Consider the following 22,183-nt stretch of genomic DNA (forward strand, 5'->3'; position numbering starts at 1 on the left):
ATAACATACAAATCCGATTAAATATAAATCTCCTATTGGGAAAAACATATTGCTCTTCTACATTATTTCTAATTGAGTGGAACAGTCGGGGTATAATTACATTGAATAAAAAGGTTTAATATTAATAAAAAGTGGGAGGTTGGAAACATTACAAATTTTTTTTAAGCACAGCTGGAAAATTTTCCTTCAGGTCATTTTACTCATTGAAATCTTGTTCAGGTAATGGGTAACGACAGAGAGATTTTTGTGGATGGGAGAAAGGAGAATCATCCTTTAATATGTCTAGGTTTTGTTGTTTTGGTTCAAAGGAAGCAAAAAGGCAAAACGACCCTGAAATTCAAAAAACATATTCAAAATTTTAAATTTAGTCTTATTTTTTCTCCTTTTCCCCTCCATTACAAACCTATGGCAGGACATTCTGATATAATCCATGACTCCAAAGCCTGCCGTTTTTTGAGACAGACCCTAACTGAAAAAGAAAACCGAATCATAGAACATAGAATATAGAACAGTACAGCACAGTATAGGCCCTTCAGCCCACGATGTTGTGCAGACCATTTATCCTAATCTAAGATCAACCTAACCTACACCCCTTCAATTTACTGCTGTCCATGTGCCTGTCGAAGAGTCGCTTGAATGTCCCTAATGACTCTGACTCCTCCACCTCTGCTGGCAGTGCATTCCACACACCCACCACTCTCTGTGTAAAGAACCTGGGCGAAATTCTCCCGAAACGGCGCGATGTCCGCCGACTGGCGCCCAAAACGGTGCCAATCAGACGGGCATCGCGCCACCCCAAAGGTGCGGAATGCTCCGCATCTTTGGGGGCCGAGCCCCAACATTGAGGGGCTAGGCCGACGCCGGAGGAATTTCCGCCCCGCCAGCTGGCAGAAACGGCCTTTGTTGCCCCGCCAGCTGGCGCGGAAATGACATCTCGGGGCGGCGCATGCGCGGGAGTGACAGCGGCCGCTGACAGTTTTCCGCGCATGCGCAGTGGAGGGAGTCTCTTCCGCCTCCGCCATGGTGGAGACCGTGGCGGAGGCAGAAGGGAAAGAGTGCCCCCACGGCACAGGCCCGCCCGCGGATCGGTGGGCCCCGAACGCGGGCCAGGCCACCGTGGGGGCACCCCCCGGGGCCAGATCGCCCCGCGCCCCCCCCAGGACCCCGGAGCCCGCCCACGTTGCCTTGTCCCGCCGTTCAAAAGGTGGTTTAATCCACGCCGGCGGGACAGGCAATTTATCGGCGGGACTTCGGCCCATCCGGGCCGGAGAATCCAGCGGGGGGGCCCGCCAACCGGCACGGCCCGATTCCCGCCCCCGCCGAATATCTGGTGCCGGAGACTTCGGCAACCGGCGGGGGCGGCCAACGGCCATGCGGGTCGGAGAATGACACCCCCTATCTCTGACATCTCCCCGATACCTTCCTCCAAACACCTTAAAATTATGTCCCCTCATGACAACCATTTCCACCCTGGGGAAAAGTCTCTGGCAATCCACTCTATCCATGCCTCTCATCACCTTGTACACCTCTATCAAGTCACCTCTCTGCCTTCTTCGCTCCAGTGAGAAAAGCCCTAGCTCCCTCAACGTTTCTTCAGTAGACATGCCCTCCAGTCCAGGCAGCATCTTGGTAAATCTCCTCTGTACCCTCTCCAAAGCATCCACATCCTTCCTATAATGAGGCGACAAGAACTGGACACAATATTCCAAGTGTGGTCTAACTAGGGTTTTATAAAGTTGCAGCAAAACCTCGCGGCTCTTAAACTCAATCCCCCTGTTAATGAAAGCCAGCACACCATACGCCTTCTTAACACCCTATCAACCTGGGTGGCAACTTTGAGGGATCTATGTACGTGGACCCCAAGATCCCTTTGTTCCTCCACACTTCCAAGAATCCTGCCTTTAACCTTGTATTCAGCATTCAAATTCAACCTCAGAAAATTAATCACTTCACATTTATCAAGGTTGAACCCCATCTGCCACTTCTCAGCCCAGCTCTGCATCCTGTCAATGTCCTGTTGTAACCTGCAATAACCCTCAACACTATCTACAACTCCTCCAACCTTTGTGTCACCGGCAAACTTACTAACCCACCCTTCCACTTCCTCATCCAAGTATTTATAAAAATCCGAAAGAGCAGAGGTCCCAGAACAGATCCTTGCGGGACACCGACCTCCAGGCGGAATACTTTCCATCCACTACCACTCGCTGTCTTCTTTTGGCCACCCAATTCTGTATCCAGATGCCCCTAACTTTTTGAATGAGCCTACCATGGGGAACCTTATCAAATGCCTTACTGAAATCCATATACACCACATCCACTGCCCGTCCTTCATCAATGTGTCTCATCACATCCTCAAAGAATTCAATGAGGCTTGTGAGGCATGACCTGCCCCCCACAAAGCTATGCTGACTATCTTTAATCAAACTATCTTTTTCTAAATAATCATTAAATCCTATCTCTCAGAATCCTTTCCAATATTTTGCTCACCACAGACGTAAGACTGATGGGTCTGTAATTCCCAGAGATTTCCCTATTCCCGTTCTTAAACAGGGGAACAACATTTGCCTCCCTCCAATCATCCGGTGCTACTCCAGTGGAGAGTGAGGACGCAAAGATCATCGCCAACGGCACAGCAATCTCCTCCCTCGCTTCCCGTAGTAACCTTAGGTATATTACGTCAGGCCCAGGGGACTTATCTATCCTGATGCTTTTCAAAATTTCCAGCATATCCTCCTTCTTAATATCAATCTGTTTGAGTCTATTAACCTGGTTCACACTGTTCTCATGAGCAACAAGGTTCCTCTCTCTAGTGAATACTGAAGCAAAATATTCATTTTTTCCCCTTTAAATATTTTTGTGAATTCAGATCAAAAGGGATGGAGGCTAGGGCAGTTGCATGCTCCTCCCGTAGGATGTGGATGGTGAGGAATACCACCGGTGTCCCTGCTGACTCCACCTGAAGTACACCCACCTGCAGCTCCCCAGAGACCGTGTTAGGGAACTGGAGCTGGAGCTAGATGAACTTCGGCCGTTCCCCCTCAAAACAAGTATACCGTTTTGGATGCTGTTGGGGGAGGGAGGGGGGGATGACCTACAGGGGGAAGGCCCTAGCGGCCAGGTCTCGAATCCTTCTGGGAAACTAAGACTGCAATTTTGAGATGGTAAACCCAAACTCTGGGAAGTGTTGGTGAAATCCTCACTACCAAGACCACAGCAAGCAGAATTGAAGAGGTTCTGCAGACCTTTGGTGAAGACCATGTCCATGGAACCCGGGTTGGTTTTGCGCTGCTGTTGGCTGAAGGTATTGCCAATCTTGGAAGAAGAGGATGTGGAATTCTTTGTGTGAAAGAGTGCTGAAGGGCTTTGGGACTGAGATGAATGACACCCATGCTGAGTGGACTGCTGAGAAAATTCAGAAGCTTTATCTCAATCTCATCTGCCATCTAATGTGTAATCTATAGTTTATAATCAACTACAATTTGCCTGTTAATTCCTGTTTAACATATGTTGATTTTGGATTTGATTGTTACAGTAAAGGTTTTAAAAAGTGAAATTCATCAGATTTCCCATTGGGAAATTTTGTTCTTTCATATTATTGGTCTCCAATAGGATCATGACAACACGTTTATTGCTTTTTTCTGTACTGTGGAAAGGAAACGGAATGTATAGCATTTCTGAAAAGAGAGAAATGTTGTCAAAGCTTTTCATCTTGCACTCAGCAGGACAAATGCAAGAATATCATGGCCAGGATTCTCCTTTGCAGCTTCGCCCCGCTACCACTGCTAGCGAGGATGGAGACGTTTTGCGCGCCATTCGCTGGTGGCGGGATTCACAACTCCTGCCGCTAGTCGGTGGGATTTCCCATTAAAGTCACCCCATGCTGCCGGGTAAATCACGGGCGGGGGTGGACCAGTGAATCGTACCGTCAGCCGAAGAATTCAAGCCCACATTTCAAATGATCACATCAATTTATACTACAGGAGAAAAGGCTGCTGTTTGGTTGGCAAGTTGACTCTTATTGGCTAAGGACTTGCCATGAGAAAGTAACGGGCCACAATAGGCTCTCCAAACACCTGGCTAATTCAAAAAAGTCAGAAGGTTTGAACATATTCCTTTTTTTTTTTACAGAGAATGGTTCCTTGCATATGAATCTATGTTGCTTCTTGCAAGCATTAATGAGCCACGTTCTGAGATCAACCAATTATCTTAACTTGTTTGTTCGGGTAACTATTAACACACTCAGGATTGTTCAGTAAGTGCTGCCTAATCACAGAATCACATTAACAGTACATGTGTTATTTGGGGTTTTGCAAGCAAGGGCTGTTTGAGTAGGGTCTGTACTCTGTCTACTGAGCAAAGGAACATGATGGTCCAGAGCTTTCATTCCCTTGGGGTTTATATCCCAGAAGTACCCCAGACGATACACAGGGGGACCGCTTGGAAGTCCCCTTACAAGGACGGCAATGTAGTTGCCCAGGAAGTTTAAACTTCAGATGGGCAATTATCCCGCACCCAGGAACCATCCAAACTCTGATTTGAATAGAGACTTCAGATGGTTCTGACTCTCTTCGCAGAAGTGTTACCTGAGGAAAAAGTGGACGGGTTAAAACCACTTGGAACTCTTGGGTAATTATGGTATTGATTCCCTTCCCAACTATCCCCCGTGTCCCTGATTATCCCCCACCCCTTGACAGCCCCCCCTCAATCCCCCGCCTACCTCCCAATTTCCCAGACTACCCTCACACCTCTGACATCCCCACCAGCCACCTTAACCCTTCACCCATTGCTGCACTACCCATTTCACACCATGCCCAGGTTGAAGATCAGGTGAGAAATGCGCAGGTCCCGTAAAAAGGAGCGGAGTATCAATACAACAGTGAAGTGCCACTCCATGTAAGTTTTGGACCAATGTTTGATTTGAGCAGCCAATCAATGGGATGTACAGCCTACATATTTAGCATTGTACCAGCATTGAAATTCATACACAACGTTGCTCAATTGTGTGGTGGATAAAACATCTATTTGGATTGACAGTAGCATCCGGCTCTTGGAAATCACAGGTTATGTCAGCTGTTTTGTGCTGCTATGATGCAATGGCTATGAGAATGGCATTTTACACCAGCTGGATGTTTCTGTCAGTCCAGAAAGTTATTCTGTCAACCACACAATTGAACAAATTCATATATGAATTTCGGTGTCGATGTGATATCTGGTAGGTTGTATGTCCCAGCAATTGGCTGACTAAATCCAACAACGTGTTCCTTGGGTTGTTCATAATAGGCACAGTACACACCGTACTCACCCAGCCTCGACTTGCAAAGTCCAAAACAAAACATCTGCTGTTAGGTGTGATTTTACAATTGGCAGCACTTGCTGAACAATCCCAATTTAAGATAATCAGTCAAGCCCTTAATGTGGCTCATTTATGTTTGCTAGAAGAGACATACATTCATACTCAGGCACTCGTTATTTGCAAACTGGACGGGTTACCACAGCTCAGGGAGGGGCAAGTTGAGAAGGCGGGGCCTTCTTGAATAACCTCAGCCGGTACGGGAATTGAACCTGCATTGCTGGCCACGCTCTGCATCATGAACCAGCTGTCCAGCTAACTGGGCTAAATGGCTGCCGGGGGTCAGTTTTCTGATTGTGCAGACTTGTTTGCCACTGAGCCCACTCCAGTGGTCAGCACTAAATCGAGCCCATTGTCTTCTTGACAAAAAATATACATCACAGGCTGTATTCTCCTCTTCCCCATGTTTTTCCTTCTCGGCAGCATGTCGGTCGCTGGCGGCGGGATTCTCTACTCCCGTCACTTGTCAATGAGATTTCCTATTGAAGCTACCCCACGCTGGGAAACCCATGGGCAGGGGTGCGCTTCCAGTAGGAACAGGGAATCCCAACAGCCAGAGAATTCCGGACCTCATTTCTTCAGAGAAAACAGCCATAAGAATTATGTTATTTCCCCTCTGTGCCAGTGCTTTTTGATGCAATTCATGTTCATGCGCAAGTTTCAAACAAATGAAACAAAAACATTTACCAAGCACTTTAATCAAAGGACTACCATGTCCCTTTAAATATGGTTTATTCTAGTGTTGGCAAGTGTAACTTTAGTGCTCCTGCCAGAAAGATAGTGCAGTTGCGTTAAAACGATCACCTGCGGAAGCCAAAATTAAGCTGCACAACCCCATCTGTTTGGAGGTTTTGTTCTGGAGCTGAACGTCAATAGGAAGAGTAAGATGCCTGGACTTCTTGATGCAGTCTTTTTTATAATTTAAATGACCACAATCATGCTGAGAAATTGTTTGCAGTCTCTTTATGACAACATGTGAGAGAGCAGTGGCATATCTCTCCTTTCCCTATTACAAATGTTACATCATCATATCAACTTTAGTTACCTGCACTCGAATGGCGACATTATTTTGTGATAGAGCAGTAATTTGACTTACATTATTGGAGCCCAGTGTCAAATTTTGGCCTACACCAACCTAAATTGATGCTTGCTAATGAGCAGATACGACATTCATAATATTTTAGTCTGTTCAGCAGTAGTTAAAGGTGAGTGGGCAAATTTCCTCATATTTGTTCTCTAGCTACGACTCTTTCTTGGTGCAAATACAAAAGCAAATCCCCAACCGAGGATTCCTCCTAGCATGCTTTACAGACTTCCCTCCTCTGCAGAGCATTTAGAAAACAGTGGCAGGATCGGACAGAGTCAGCATGGATTTATGAAGGGGAAATGATGCTTGGCAAATCTACTGGAATTCTTCAAGGATGTAACCAGTAAAGTTGATGAGGTGGAGTCAGTGGAGTCTATTTAGACTTACAGAAGGCTTTGACAAGGTTCCGCATAAGAGATTAGGATGGTATTAGGAATAGTGTATTGAGATGGATAGAAAACTGGTTGGCAGACAGGAAACAAACAATAGGAATTAACGTGTCTTTTCAAATTGGCAGGCAGTGGCTAGTGGGATACCACAGGGATCAGTGCTGGGATCTCAGCTATTTACAATACATATTTATGATTTAGATGAGGAAAAAAAATGTCCAAATTTGCAGATGACACCAAGGTGAGAGCGTGAGCTGTGAGGAGGATGTAGAGATCCTTCAGTGTGATTTGGACAACTTGAGTGAGTGGGCAGATGAATGGCAGATGCAGGATAATTTGAATAATACAAGCTTATCCACTTTGGTATCGGAATGGCCATAAATTAGGAGGGGGGAAAGTACAATGAGACTTGGGTGTCCTCGTACACCAGCCGCTGAAGGTAACCATGCAGGTACAGCAGGTGGTAAAGCTGGCCTTCACGGCAAAAGGATTTGAGTACAGGAGCAGGGATATCTTCCTGTAATTATACAGGGCCTTGGTGAGTCCACACCTGGAATATTATGTGCAGTTTTGGTCTCCTTATCTGAGGAAGGATGTTCTTGCTATAGAAGGAGTGCAGCGAAGGTTTACCAGACTGATTCCTGGGATGGCGGGACTGACATATAAGGAGAAATTGAGTCGGTTAGGATTGAATTCCTTGGAGTTTCGAAGAATCGGGGGTGGGGGTGGGGGGGTCTCAGACAAACTTATAAAATTCTAACTGGACTAGATTGGGTAGATACAAGGAGAATATTCCCGATGGCGGGGGTGTCCAGAACCAGGGATCACAGTCTGAGGATTTCATAGAATTTACAGTGCAGAAGGAGGCCATTGGGCCCATCGGGTCTGCACCAGCCCTTGGAAAGAGCACCCTACTTAAGTCCACAGCTCCACCCTATCCCCGTAACCCCACCTAACCTTTTTTTTGACACTAAGGGAAATTTATCATGACCAATCTGCCTAACTTGCACATCTTTGGACTGTGGGAGGAAACCGGAGCACCCGGAGGAAACCCACGCAGCCGGGGAGAACGTGCAGACTCCGCACAGCCAGTGACCCAAGCCGGGAATCGAACCTGGGACCCTGGAGCTGTGAAGCAACAGTGCCAACCACTGTGCTACCGTGCTGCCGATTTGGGGTAGACCATTTACGACTGAGATGAGGAGAAATTTCTTCACCCAGAGAGTGGTGAGCCTGTGAAATTTGTTACCACAGAAAGTTGTTGAGGCCAAAATATAGGTTTTCAAGAAGCAGTTAGATATCATTCTTGGGGAAAAAGGGGATAAAAGGATATGGGGGAAAGCGGGATTAGGCTCTTGAGTTGGATGATCAGTCATGATCGTAATGAATGACGGAGCGGGCTTGAAGAACCGAATGGCCTCCTCCTGCTCCTACTTTCTATGTTTCTATGTGTCTGATCTATTTCACATATTTCTGTTCTCATTCTTCCTTTCCTTGCCCTGACCTTGCACCTCCCCCCCACCTCTCTTCCCCCGCACCCCCCTCCCCCCATCCTTCCTATTCAAAGGTTCACCCTCTGGCATTTCTGCTCCCTCCAGCATGATGCTACACCAAACATATTTTCCTCTGCTCCCTCCTTTCAGCATATCAAATAAACCATCCCCACCACAGCACTCCAATCCACTCCTCTGTCATCCCAACAGTCCCTCCTTTTCCCACAACAACTTTCCAGGCAAGGCCAGGAGATGAAAGACCTGCCCTTTTACCTCCTTCCTTCTCACTAGCCAAGGCGTCAAACATTCGTTCCAAGTTACCTGTAATTCTTTCAATTTAGTAAACTCTATTTGTGCCTTACGGTGTGTCACCTCTCCACTGGGAAGACCAAATGCAATATTTCCATTCAATCGGCATGCATGACTCTGAGCTTCCTGCCGCCCATCATGTCAATTATCCACTTTGCTCTCACTCTGACCTCTCTGTGCTTGACCTGTTGCACTGATCAAACAAAATTCAACGCAAGCTGAAGGAACAGCACCTCATTGATCGACTGGGAATTTGTCAGCCTTCTGGATTCAAAATTGAGTTGAATAATCTTAGATCATAATCTCTGCCTCCAGGGGCGGAGAATCGCCGGGGTGGCGATTCTCAGGCCAGCGATGGGCCGAGTGGCCGCCCATTTACAGCCGGTCCCGCCAGCGTAAATTACAACAGGTACTTACCGGCGGGTCCTGGCTCCGCGGCCGGCCTCCGGTGTCCTCAGGGGGGCGCAGGAGGATCTGGCCCCGGGAGGTGCCCCCACAGTGGCCTGGCCCGCGATCGGGGCCGACCGATCCACGGGCGGGCCTGTGCCGTGGGGGTACTCTATTCCTCCGCATCGGCTGCTGTGGACCTCTGCGATGGCCGACGCGTAGATGAACCCCCCTGCACATGCGCTGGGATGACGCCAGCACAAGCTGGTGTTCCCGCGCATGCGGCAAGTTGCAGCGGCCGACGGTGGCCCTTCGGCGCCGGTTGGCGTGGCCAAGCGCCTTCCATACCGGGCGGTGCGGCGCAAACCACTCAGGCGCCGGCCTAATCCCTGAAGAAGCGGAGGACTCCGCACCATAGAGGCGGCCCACGCCGGAGTGGTTCACGCCACTCCTTCCCGACGGAGTTGCCCGCCCGGCCGGTTCCTGCAGAATCCCGTCCCCTGTGTCTCATTTATTGCTGGTTTGGCTCTCCTTTTTTTTGCTTTATTCCTTCACTTTGCATCTGGAAGTTACTATCCAGCCATTCACACTTCCTCTGGGCATGTTTTGTTTCTTTACCTTTTCCAATATCACTCCCTTTGACTTTTGTACCATTAAATCTTTGGTCATTTACTCTCTCCTCCTATCCACCCTACCACAGACCTTTCCTTTTATTCTTCCATACCGCTTCCGCCATCTCCCACTCCCCCACCTCCATTTAATTTGTTCAAAAGCTATTACATTTCTTTCTTCACCACTGATGAAAGCTCATCAACCTGAAAAACGCTGTTTCTCCCAGAGGTGCTGCGTGACCTGTGAGTTTCCAGCATTTTCTGTTTTTGTTAAATTCTTGGTGCCCATTGTTGGGAACACTTCCTCAGATCTTCTGACTTTTACCACACTCAGAAGACCTTCATGCAGAAATATTGCTCTCATTCATGTGAACATGGAGGGCACAATTGGGAAATTTGTAGCTGACACAAAGATTGGCTGAGTAGTGGATAGCGTAGAGGATAGCTAAAATCTCCAAAATTAGATAGATGGGTTGGTGGAGTGAGCAGTAAAGTGGCAGATGGATTTTAACACAGATAAGTGTGGGGTCATGCATTTAGGGAGCACACAATAAATAGGAATATACTGAGAGAGGTAGATGAAGTGAGAGATCTTGACATACAAATATACAGGTTCTTAAAGGCAGCAGTTCAAGTAGACAAGGTTGTAAAGAAGGCATATGGAATGCCCTCTTTCATTGGCAGAGGTATAGAATATAGAAGTGAAGATATAGGGCTGGTTTCTCCGTCAGTGTGATCCTCCATTTCGCCGGCAGCACAATCACGTCCGTGGATATCCCAACGACGTTGGGGGGGCCTCAATGGGAAACCCCATTGGCAGACTGGCAGGATGGAGGATCCCAGTGCCAGCGGGGGCGCGCTGTGCCAGAAAATGGGTGCGGCGGGACGGAGAATCCTGTCCATAATGTTGGAAATATATAGAATACTAGTGGGGCCACAACTGGAGTATTGTGTGCAGTTCTGGTCACCACATTACAGGAAGGACGTAATTGCTCTGGAGAGAGTGCAGAGGAGGTTTACAAGAATGCTGCCAGGGCTAGAAAAGTGGCGCAACAAGGAGAGATTGGAACGGTTGGGGTTATTTCCCTTGGAACAGAGAAGGCTGAGGGGTGACTTGATTGAGGTGTACAAAATTATGAGGGCAAGAGATAGATTGGACAGGATAAAAGTAATTTCGTTGGTGGAGAATTCTAGAACCATCATAGAATCTCTACAGTGCAGAAGGAGGCCATTTGGCCCAATGCGTCTGCACTGGCCCTCTGAAAGAGCACGCTCCTAGCCCAATCTCGCACCTCCTATCCTCATAACCCCATTTAGGGGCAATTTAGCATGGCCAACCCACCAAGCCTGCACATCTTTGGACCGTGGGAGGAAACCGGAGCACCCGGAGGAAACACATGCAGACATGGGGTTTAATCACCACACAGACAGTCACTCGAGATTGGAATTAAACCCGGGTCCTGGTGCTGTGAAACAGCAGTGCTAACCACTGTGCCACTGTGCCTCCCAGGGACATAGATTCAAGATAAGTGGCAGAGGGTGTAGAGAGGACATGAGGAAGAACTTTTTTTACGCAGAAGACAGTGGATGTCTGAAATTCACTGCCCAATTTGGTGGTGGAGGCCGAGAGCCTAAACTCTTTTAAGAAGTACGTGGATCTACACCTTAAAGGATACAAACTGCAGGGCTATGGGGCGGGTGCGGGAAGGTGGGATTAGAAAGGGAACCTGGCTCTCCTCGGGCTGGCATGGACATGATGGGCCAAATGGCCTCTGTGCTGTAACTTTTCTATGATTCCATGGTTCTACCTTCTGTTCTTTTCATTCATTCATCACAGATTACTCATTGGGCAGACTTTGAATTATTGTATGCTCCCAGAGGTTGCAGAATAAAGTTTTATGTTCCTGTGATTACTTTAAAAGGTAGCAAAAACTTCAACTAACATTTAGTACACTCGCTGCACCTTATGCTGAACCTCACCCCTTCGGACATTTCATAACGTTCATTTAAACTGCTGCAATTTGCGAAAGGGTTTGTGTAATGTCACTGAAAGCACAGATTGTAAAGGAAAACAGATGGTTCAGAAGGAATTTAATTTTTGCTTAACTCCATGCAGCCTTGGGGAGTGTGGTATTTTGTATATGATGGTGGCAGGAGAGCCTTTCCACTGACAGGTTTGATGATAGATTTCTTCATAGGAAACATTGGGCTTACCCTCCTACCCAACAACAATAACTTGTGGATACGTAGCACCTTTCATAGGATCAAATATCCCAAAGTGATTCACAGTAATGATTATCAGACTTGATATTGTCGCACAGGAGATAATTAGGAGAGGTGATCAAAAACTTGACAAAGAGGTAGGTTTCAAGGAGCACCTGAAGGAGAGGGAGGTAGCTAGGGAGAAATGTTTGGAAGGGATGACAGAGCTTGTGCTGAAGCAGCACAAGGCACAGTTTCAACAGTAAATGCTGTAAAGCACAGGAGGCCAAAATTAGAGGAGTCATTATTATTTAAGAATCACTTTGTGCTTTGATATTTTGTGCATTAGCTCATTTTGTAACCCCTTTACATATAAAAACCATTGAATCATAGAATTTACTGCGCAGAAGGAGACCATTTGGCACACCGGCCCTTGGAAAGAGCACCCCACGTAAACCACGGCTCCACCATATGCTCGTAACTCAGTAACCCACCTAACCTTTTGGACACTAAGGAGCGATTTAGCATGGCCAATCCACCTAACCTGCACATCTTTGGACAGTGGGAGGAAACCGGAGCACCCGGGGGAAACCCAGGCAGACACGGGGAGAAAGTGCAAACTCCACACAACTATCAGCCGAGGCCGGAATTGGTCCCGGGTCCCTGACGCTGTGAGGCTGCAGTGCTAGCCACTGTGTGCATCATAAATGATTCGTAATTACACATCTAAGAACTCTCCCTAAACTCTCCCTATAATTGGTAAGATTGCTGCGTGGAAGTGAACCCTACATACCGGGGTTTTATAGGTCAGTCCCTAGTCGATAAAACATAAGCTGCGGGATTTTCCGACCCCCCGCCTGGTCGGAGAATCGCCGGGGTTCGGCGTGAATCCCGCCCCCGCCGAATTCTCCGGCCCCCCCAAAAATCACCCCCGGCGTGTATCCCGCCGCCTGCCTCGGAGAATGGTGGGGACCGGCGTAACTCAATGGGCCCCGGGCCACCCGAATTCTCCGGCCTGCGATGGGCCGAAGCCCCGCCTGTTTTTTGCCAGTCCCGCCGGCGTACATTTTGCCAGTCCTGCCCCCCACCAGGACAACCACCGCAGCAACGACTCCAAGCTCCTGCCTTGTGGAACCATGTTAGAACGACGCCGGCGGGAACTCGGCCACCTTCTGGTGCAGAATCGCCGCGGGGGGCCCCTTTCAACGGCCCCTGACTGGTGATGCGTCGACCGCGCGCATGTGACCGCCGGAAATTCTCCGGTTGCCGGAGAATCGGGGAAAGGCATCGCGGGTCCGACGCTCCATTCTCCGCCTCCCGCGCCGGGCGTGATTGAGGCGCGGATGCTCGGAGAATCCCGGCCCATATTGTGATCTTCGAATTTAACTCCACTTTTCTACCTGCTCACCATATCCTTGATTTCCTGGGAGGGCAATAATCTGTCTACCTCAGTCTTTTAATATGTTCAACCACGAAGCATCAAAATCTGACTGTGATAGAGAATGCCAAAGACTAAAAATCCTTTGAGTGAAGAGATTTCTCCACATCTGAGTCCTAAATGATCAGCCCCTTTATCCTGAGACTGCCCACTTATTCCAGATTCTCCAGCCAAGGGAAACAATCTTTCAGTGTCTAACCTCTCGAGCCCCTTCAGAATCTTGGGCGGGTTTCTCCGACCCCCTGCTGAGCTGGAGAATCGCCGGGGGTCGGCGTGAATCCCGCCCCGCCGCCGGCTGCCAGATTCTCTGGCACCGGTTTTTCAGCGGGGCCGGGAATCACGTCGCGCGGTCGGGGGCTGTTGGCAGTGCCCCCCCCCCCCAGTGATCCTCCGCTCCATGATGGGCCAAGTGGCGTGGGGGCATTCTTTCCCTCCGCACCGGCCGCTGTAACGGTCCGCCATGGCCAGCGCGGAGAAGAACTCCCCTGCACATGTGCTGGGATGATGCCAGTACACGCTGGCGCTCCCGTGCATTGGCCAACTCGCGCCGGCCAGCGGAGGTCCTTCGGCGCCGGTTAGCGCAGCACCAACCCCGCCGGCGGCGGCCTCTCCCCTGATGGTGCGGAGGATTCACGTCAGAGTGGTTCACGCCAGTCCTCGGCGCCAGTATGGCCCGCCCCGCTGTATAGCAGAGAATCCCAGCCCTTGTTTCAATAAGATCACCTCTCTTTTTTCTAAACTCCAGAGAATAAAGGATCAATTTACTCAGCCTTTTGACATGGGACAATCCTTTCATCCCAGGGACCAATCCAGTGAATATTTCCTGTACTTCCTCCAATACAAGAATATTCTTCCTTAAATATGTTCAGTGGCCTAATCATAGCTGGGCCAGCAGTGGGTTTGTGCTTAAGCTGGTCCAGCACCCCTTAGATATGGACAGGAACACCCAGCACGGGTTTCTCAAGCCAATCAGTAGCCAATGGGCAATGCTGGTTAATGTAAGTGTATGGATGTTCCCCCACATGGAGTGGGGGAAGGACAGATGGAGGAGCAATGATATCTGCCACAATCAAATTGTCTCCCAATACGCCCTGCCTGGGCTGACTTTTTTTTTAAGCAGCCAGTTGGATGAGGTACTGGAACCTGGAGAACCATACTCCAGTAAAATTCAGAGGAGGAGGTCAAGTCCCCAGAGACAGGTAGCACTGCGAGTGATCTTACAGAGGATGACAGGAGGACATTGAAAATTAAAAGATCATTTGAAGGCAGTTTTATGCAACACTTATTATTTTGGAATTCAACATTGAGGAATGACTACCGAATGTGCATATTAGCATAGTTCAGCCTGAGAGGCACATCCACCTATCATTTTAGCCATTGGTAAAACCGACCGATATTTTGATACAGTGTCAATAGTAGTCTCTCCCAAGTGCACTCGTATATGTGAGACCACCTCATGAAGTGCTTTCTCACTGATTGGATTTCACTTTGAATGCAGGATGATTCTATTCTGTATTGAAATTACATTTTTTAAGTGCCCTGGTGATTCATTGGAAGGTTTGACAATGCTGCACAGGCCAATGTTACCATTCACTTCTCGAAGCTGAGAAGGAGCAGAACCCATGCACAAAGTTGTGTCGTCAATCGCACTACTTGGATTTTCTGGCTACGTATGGAACGATATAAATATTGAGACAAGTATTTGCAGCTATTTGTGTGCGCCACTAGTTTCCTCTTGTCAAAATCTGCACTATCCTGTCCCAGGCATTTACGGCAATAAAAACAGAATTAGGTTATGGGTTTGAATGAAAGAGTTTTAACTATTATTTTACTACATCTATTAGATTAATGGCCTGTTTTCTTATGAAATGTTGTTCATTTGACCAGTAATCCCAAAGCACAACACTTGCAGCAATGCAATGCCTGGAGGCGTATGGAAGCCAGTTAAAACGCTCACTGCGAGTAGCACACGGACGGAGAACCCCATCATCATCTGGGCAGCAATGAAACAACAGACTGCATTCAATGAACAAAGCGCAGAGGGAGTTAAGACATTGTTTTGACTACTATTGTTAAGACTAAAATGGTAATTATAAGCATTTTCATGTGACCCACATTATAGATAAAAGATAGACTGGGCTCCGGCATCTTATGATTAATGCCTTATTTGTAAAGAGCAACTTCTGCCACTTCGAAAGCCCGATGACACTTGTAATAGACAATCTTACAGATTTTCCTGATTGCTTTGATGCAGACTTATTTATCCTTTTGCTCATTTTGCTCACTTCATTAATGAGGTGCTTTATCCCAGATTTAGCTTATTGTATACTTGGCTATATATATTTACTTTACATATGTGCAACAATAAATTATTCCAGTTGATAGGGCAGCATTGTCTAAAAATCAAAGTCTGCCTTACATGTGCATTAGCTCCATATGGAGTGTCATTTTCTCTGTTCTTTGTTGCTTAAAATAGCAACTCTTTAACTATCTGTTTCAGAATGCCTCAGTGCCAGCGCATTAATACAAGTTACACCAGAACTGTTTGATTATACTAATCTTTGGGGCATTGCTTAACTGATGTCGGCACCTATTTTGTGCTATCTTTAGGTTTAATAGAGAGATGAGAAGAAAGAAAAAACAAGCAAAAAATCTTTAAAAGGTACAGTGGGAGTTGATGCACCTGCCTTTTATTTATTTGCATGACAATGTAAGCCATGTGTGTCGGCACTGGTATGAAAGGTTAATAGCTATTATGCTAAAAGCCAGAGTGCATCGTCAATGATGTCAGATGATGTTAAATCACATATGATTGGAACCTGAAGGAAGAATGGAGTCATGCTAAAGCCCATCTCTGTAAATAATGTGAATAGTGAATAAGTGTTCACTAGTTTGCAACGGCATAGTTTCCAGCTGTCTTCTATCAAAACTGCACAGCGCCCAGTTGTGATAATAGTACAGCAGCAACAAACTGGCACAATAATGCACCTTTGCGACATGGTTAGGATATTCATCTTATTAGAAGGTGTACTTCCTCAATCTCTCCAAAGATTTGCCAAGTAAATGCTTGGGGCAGAATTTCCAGGCCTTGCCGAGATTGGAAATGGAGGCAAAACGATCCTGCAAATATTGGTGCTGCCTTGCAGGCTAGCATCCTGGTCCTATTCTTGATAAACCACCCTCCACCGTGCAGAAAGTCATTAAGGCTCATTAAGAGCTGTGTTCAGGACACTGACAGGCAGCCGATTGTGATTACCCAGTCAGTTTCCTGTAGCGATAGTTTAACTGCCTGAGCTGGGCATCCAGAACCAGCCCAGGAGTCTAGCAGCCAACACTTCAGGCATGGCCAGCTCCCTGCAAGGCCAAAGGCTGTCCTGTTGCGGTATTTGTTATTTTTTTTCAAATTGGTGAGAGCATATTTCCATGTTGAGTGTGCTGCTCCACAAAGCTGGAGGGCCTCAGATTAGGCCTTTTTGAGGGGGCCTGATGGGAGTGAGAAGTGAAGGTCTAACAGCTTCTAATAGAACTGAGACAAAGTCCCGGTAACTAAACCGAGCCTTCTAACTAGCCTGCTTTGGTATTTGCCTGTCACTTGGCTGCCTAAAACCTGGGGTTGGGAGGCCCGATTCGAATTACCCATCTAGCCAGTGAGAATCTTGACCCACTGCTTCTTCTGGTGCTGATTTTCCATGAAGTGTACAATATTGTAGTAAATTGCAGCAGCAGACAAACCTGGTTGACACGGTGATGAAGGTCTCGCAGTTGGTTGTTTTTTCTCAGGCTGTGGATTCTGGCTCTTAACTGACTGATATTTTGAGGAAAAAACATCATTCAGCTTCTTCTGGGCCATCAGGAATTCATCAGAACGTTTTGTTATCTAATAATAAGAACATAATCATTTATCGGTTAAAAGAATAATTACTTGTCTATCATGCCACGCAAATAAGAGTATCATTTGGAAAGGAAAACAAGTCATCCTGAAGTGAATATTTCAACTTTACCCATTATATAAAACACTTACACTATGAAAGAATGAACTGGATAATTAACTGATTGCAAATAGTGCCAGGGTTTGGAAGAATAATTACAGATATTAACAAACTCAAGTAACTTTACAAAATGCCACAGTTCCCGAACTGCTAAGTACATTAAAGTATCACACCAAGAAATAGCCATTAATGAAAGATGCGGAATGTAGGATGTGAGCTTTGAGAGATATTTTAGAGTTTCACGTGGGTTTATCCAGAGGGGAAACCAGACAGAAATTTGAAGGAAGCAGGAAGAAACCAGTTCTAATGACAGGACATGAAATGTTAACTCTGTTTCTCTCCACAGACGCTGCCTGACCTGCTGAGAATTTCCAGCACTTTTTGTAAGATATTGGAAACTTCGCAGAACCTTTATTATAGGAATTTAATCTTCCCAGGGTAAAACAAGACACAAATGAGGCAACCAGTTCATCCACATCAGCTCTTGAGGGCAAGCTTGCAAAATGCCTGAAAACATTTCGACCCATAAGCATATGACTTTATTGTACAGACTAATGATCGTAACTATCTCACAAGTCTTAACTAACTTAACCTCACCAATTTATAACAATTGTAGATGCTGATCTTAACCACAATGGGGTGGCACAGTGGTTAGGACTGCTGCCTCGCAACGCCAGGGACCAGGGTTTGATTCCGACTTTGGGTGACTGTCTGTGTGGAGTTTGCACATTCTCCCTGTGTCTGTGTGAATTTCCTTGGGGTGCTCCGGTTTCCTCCCACAGTCCAAAGATGTGCAGTTTGGCTGGATTGGCCATGCTAAATAGTGTCCAAAAGGTTAGGTGGAATTACAGAGACAGGGTGCTCATTCAGAGGGTCGGCACAGACACAATGAGCGGAATGGCCTCCTTCTGCATTGTAGGGATGGTATAATTCTCTATGATTCTAACTAGCAAGTTATAATGAGCGGTTATTACTAAATTACTGAGACATCACTGAATTGTCTGTTTATTCCATCTGTTATGTTATTGGTTTTCTCTTAATAATATCTCATATCTCACTTTTCAATTCGAGTGTTGCTATTTATGATTTTATGGTTCATAATTTATTGTCAGTCTTCTTATTTGCCGATTTAACAGAAAGGCGTTAATTAATTTACTCAACAGCTTGTGTGAATCTTAATTGGAGGTTGGCTTTGAAAATGCTACTACACTTTGAATTGATTGATAGAAGACAGTTATAATACATAGAACATACAGTGCAGAAGGAGGCCATTCAGCCCATCGCGTGTGCACCGACCCACTTAAGCCCTCAATTTCACCCTATCCCCGTAACCCAATAACCCCTCCTAATTTTTTTGGACACTAAGGGCAATTTATCATGGCCAATCCACCTAACCTGCACGTCTTTGGACTGTGGGAGGAAACAGGAGCACCCAGAGGAAACCCACGCAGACACAGGGAGAACGTGCAGACTCCTCACAGACAGTGACCCAGCGGGGAATCGAACTTGGAACCCTGGCATGGTTACTTGTGCTACCGTACTGCCGGTATAATAATAATAATAATAATCTTTATTAATCCCCTAGTCGCCACACGCCGGCGCCTGTTCGGGTATACTGTGGGAGAATTCAGAATGTCCAAATTACCTAACAGCACATCTTTCGGGACTTGTGGGAGGAATCCGGAGTGTCTGGAGGAAACCCACGCAGACACGGGAAGAACGGGCAGACTCCGCATGGACAGTGACCGAAGCCGGGAATCGAACCCGAGACCCTGGTGCTGCGAAGCGACAAGTGCTAACCACTGTGCCACCCAGTTAAGCATGCGTATTTAGGCCAAATTAAATCCAAACCTACACTAGAGAATAAACCTGAGGCAACGCCTTGATAATGAATTAAACTGAAGGGATTAAAGATTTGTTTTGTCAGGGTAGGGGAGCGATCTCAATAGTGCTTTTTACAAAACAAAGGCCTGTAACTTGCTTGGTCAGATGGCAATACTGCATTGTACTGGGGCTGGTTTAGCACAGTGGGCTAAGACAGCTGACTTGGAATGCAGAACAAGACCAGCAGCGCGGGTTCAATTCCCGTTCCAGCCTCCCCGAACAGGCGTCGGAATGTGGGGACTTGGGGCTTTTCACAGTAACTTCATTGAAGCCTACTTGTGACAATAAGTGATTATTATTATTATACTCCCATTGTCAAAGCTGGGCTTTGAAACTTGCTGTCCAACAAATGAAAATGAACAAATCCTGAATATCACCCACCTGCTTTGAAAAGGTTGCAAACATTTCTCCTTCCCTCTGAGCATTATCTTGAATCTGCTTTCGTTCCTTAAAGCCTCTGTAATTGCTTTGAATTTTCACTGCTGCCAGTTCTTCATCTTCCTGAGAACTGGCCGTTGTAGATTTTTCATGGGTTGCCCCCTCTCCTTTTCCATCCAATTTATTTTCTTCCTTCGGCTGTGCCCTTTCTTTGTTTCCTCTGTCATTGCTCTGAATAACTGTTCCGGCTGCTTCTTCCTTGGGACCATCACGAGCCACAATTCCTTTGTGAGATTCTTTCCTCAAAGCTTCTATTTCCTTGGTTTTAACGGGCACCTTGTTCTCTTGCAGCCGCTTTCTCTCGCAGTGACCTCGATAATTACTTTGGATAACAATAGCAGCTTTGGTATCATCTTCCTCATTTCCCTCTTCCTCTTCTTGCTTTTGCTGCTTGGTTTTACCATCCTTAATGCTGCTGTTGGATGTGGGGTTCTTCTTGGTTCCGTCACCCTCCACCGCTTCCCCAGACTGTTTTCCTGCTTCTTTCACCTCTTCTTCACCACTTGTTTGTTTTTTATAAGGATCATTTATGTCATATTCTCTACAAAAAGAAAAAGGTGAGTCTTATCATGGGTCTTTCAAAGGCAATTATTGAAACAATTGTCAAACACATTTGTCGTGTCATAGTAAAGAATTGACATTAGAGGTAATGGACTGGCCTTGTTGACACTGGTACTTGCTTAAGAGGAGAATTTGTGAAAAGCACTGAATTACATTGATGGCCCAACACATTCTTCAGTTTTATAAGGATATAAGGATAGGGCAGCACGGTAGCATTGTGGGTAGCACAATTGCTTCACAGCTCCAGGGGACCAGGTTCGATTCCGGCTTGGGTCACTGTCTGTGCGGAGTCTGCACATCCTCCCTGTGTGTGCGTGGGTTTCCTCCGGGTGCTCCGGTTTCCTCCCACAGTCCAAAGATGTGCAGGTTAGGTGGATTGGCCATGCTAAATTGCCCTTAGTGTCCAAAATTGCCCTTAGTGTTGGGTGGGGTTACTGGGTTATGGGGATAGGGTGGAGGTGTTGACCTTGGGTAGGGTGCTCTTTCCAAGAGCCGGTGCAGACTCGATGGGCTGAATGGCCTCCTTCTGCACTGTAAATTCTATGATGATAAAAACATTAAAAATAAGAACAAGTAAGAGGCCATTTGGCCCTCAAGATTGCTCTGCCAATCAATAAGATTGAGGCTGTGGTAGCATGTCCCCTTTAAGGGGGCAGGCAGTCTGTGGACTGGATTCTCCGCCCAGCCACATTTCTGCTTCACCCTGCTGGCGGGATGCTCCATTATGCCGGCTGGTCAATGGGATTTCCCATTGTGGGGCTGCCCCGCGCCGTCGGGAAACCCCCGGGCTGCCGGCAAAATGGAGCATCCGACCGGTGGATGACCCATGTTCCCGGCTTGGGACCAATCGTATGGGAGCTTGTGAACCCCAACCAATAGAAAGAAAGCATGAGGCCTTGGGAGCAGAAGCCTGGGAGCAGTGGACACCGGAACTGGAGAGTTAAAACCTTTCCAACATTGCTCTGTGCATGTACATCATTGCCTTTTCCTACTGTTAATAAACCCTCTTGGTTGTTACTGGAAGTCTTCAGTGTATTGTTGCGAGCCACCACATTGGCGACGAGGTAAACGGTTCGATCATTAGTCTTCAGCTGTTCAAAATTTGAGGGGAGAAGGAAGAAGCCTCCAAAGACAGAGGAGCAATGCGAACCATCAACTGGGGCAACCAAAAAAATGAGTAAAATGTCAATGATTAGAAAGTTAGAACCTTTCAACCAGGGGGCCAAAAACTGGAGCCAGTACATTGAATGGCTCTGCTATTTCTTCACAGTAAATGAGATAGCAGGGCAAGACAAGTAGAAGGTAATACTTTTGACAGCTCGCGGGCCTCAAACCTACAACCTGATAAAAAATCCTACGTCTCCGGAAGCTCCCGACTCAAAAATATTTGATTAGTTAGTCACGTTGGTCAAGGAACATTTTAACCCCAGGCCCTTGATCACCCTGAAGAGCTACAAATTCAACTCTGCTATTAAGGACCCAGAAGAGTCCATCTCTGCTTTTGTAGCCAGGCATACCAAAAGCTCGGTGCAGCACTCATAAATCTGCTGCACAACTGTCTAATGTGCGAACTAACAACCACAGCATTCAGAAGAAATTCCTAGCTGAAACTAAAATCACACTGGACAAGATGATTGAGGTTGCTCAGGTAACGGAGTGCGCTGGAAAAAACACATCTAAGCTTCAAAGCGTGTCGGAAGGGGAAGTGAATCAGTGGTAAGGCGGTTTGGCCACGAGGCACGCCACGAGATCCACAGGCACAGAACTAGGCACGGTCCTTGGAACCGGATCAAAGTGAGAGAACCAGGAAAAGAATGGGATGCCAGCCTTTGCTATAGATGTCAGGGAGATCACCTGCTGGAAGTTTGTCATTGTCTAAGTTTGTCTGTTTCATTTGCAACTGAAGAGGCCATATCCAGGCCTGTTGCCGCATGAGGCAGAGTGCACCAATGCAAACATAACAGCAGCACCAGCAATCCATGACACCACTGAACCAAGTGGAGAAGAGCTCTGAGAAGGAGCTCGAGACATACCATCTACAT

The 22,183-nt window shown here is 46.9% G+C and overlaps 1 protein-coding gene across 1 annotated transcript in view; it reads right to left on the minus strand.

Annotated features, from left to right (window-relative positions):
* Positions 1 to 22,183, minus strand: part of myo3a (myosin IIIA) — a 683,164-nt gene that overhangs the window by 116,156 nt on the left and 544,825 nt on the right. Inside the window, exons 30-31 of the mRNA XM_072508449.1 lie at positions 19,524 to 20,121; positions 17,002 to 17,146 (exon numbers count right to left, since the gene is read on the minus strand). Of these exons, the coding sequence (XP_072364550.1) occupies positions 17,002 to 17,146; positions 19,524 to 20,121 (743 nt within the window). The remainder of the gene's footprint in view (positions 1 to 17,001; positions 17,147 to 19,523; positions 20,122 to 22,183) is intronic.

The sequence above is a fragment of the Scyliorhinus torazame genome, chromosome 6 (genome assembly GCF_047496885.1).
Source record: "Scyliorhinus torazame isolate Kashiwa2021f chromosome 6, sScyTor2.1, whole genome shotgun sequence".
NCBI lineage: Eukaryota > Metazoa > Chordata > Chondrichthyes > Carcharhiniformes > Scyliorhinidae > Scyliorhinus > Scyliorhinus torazame.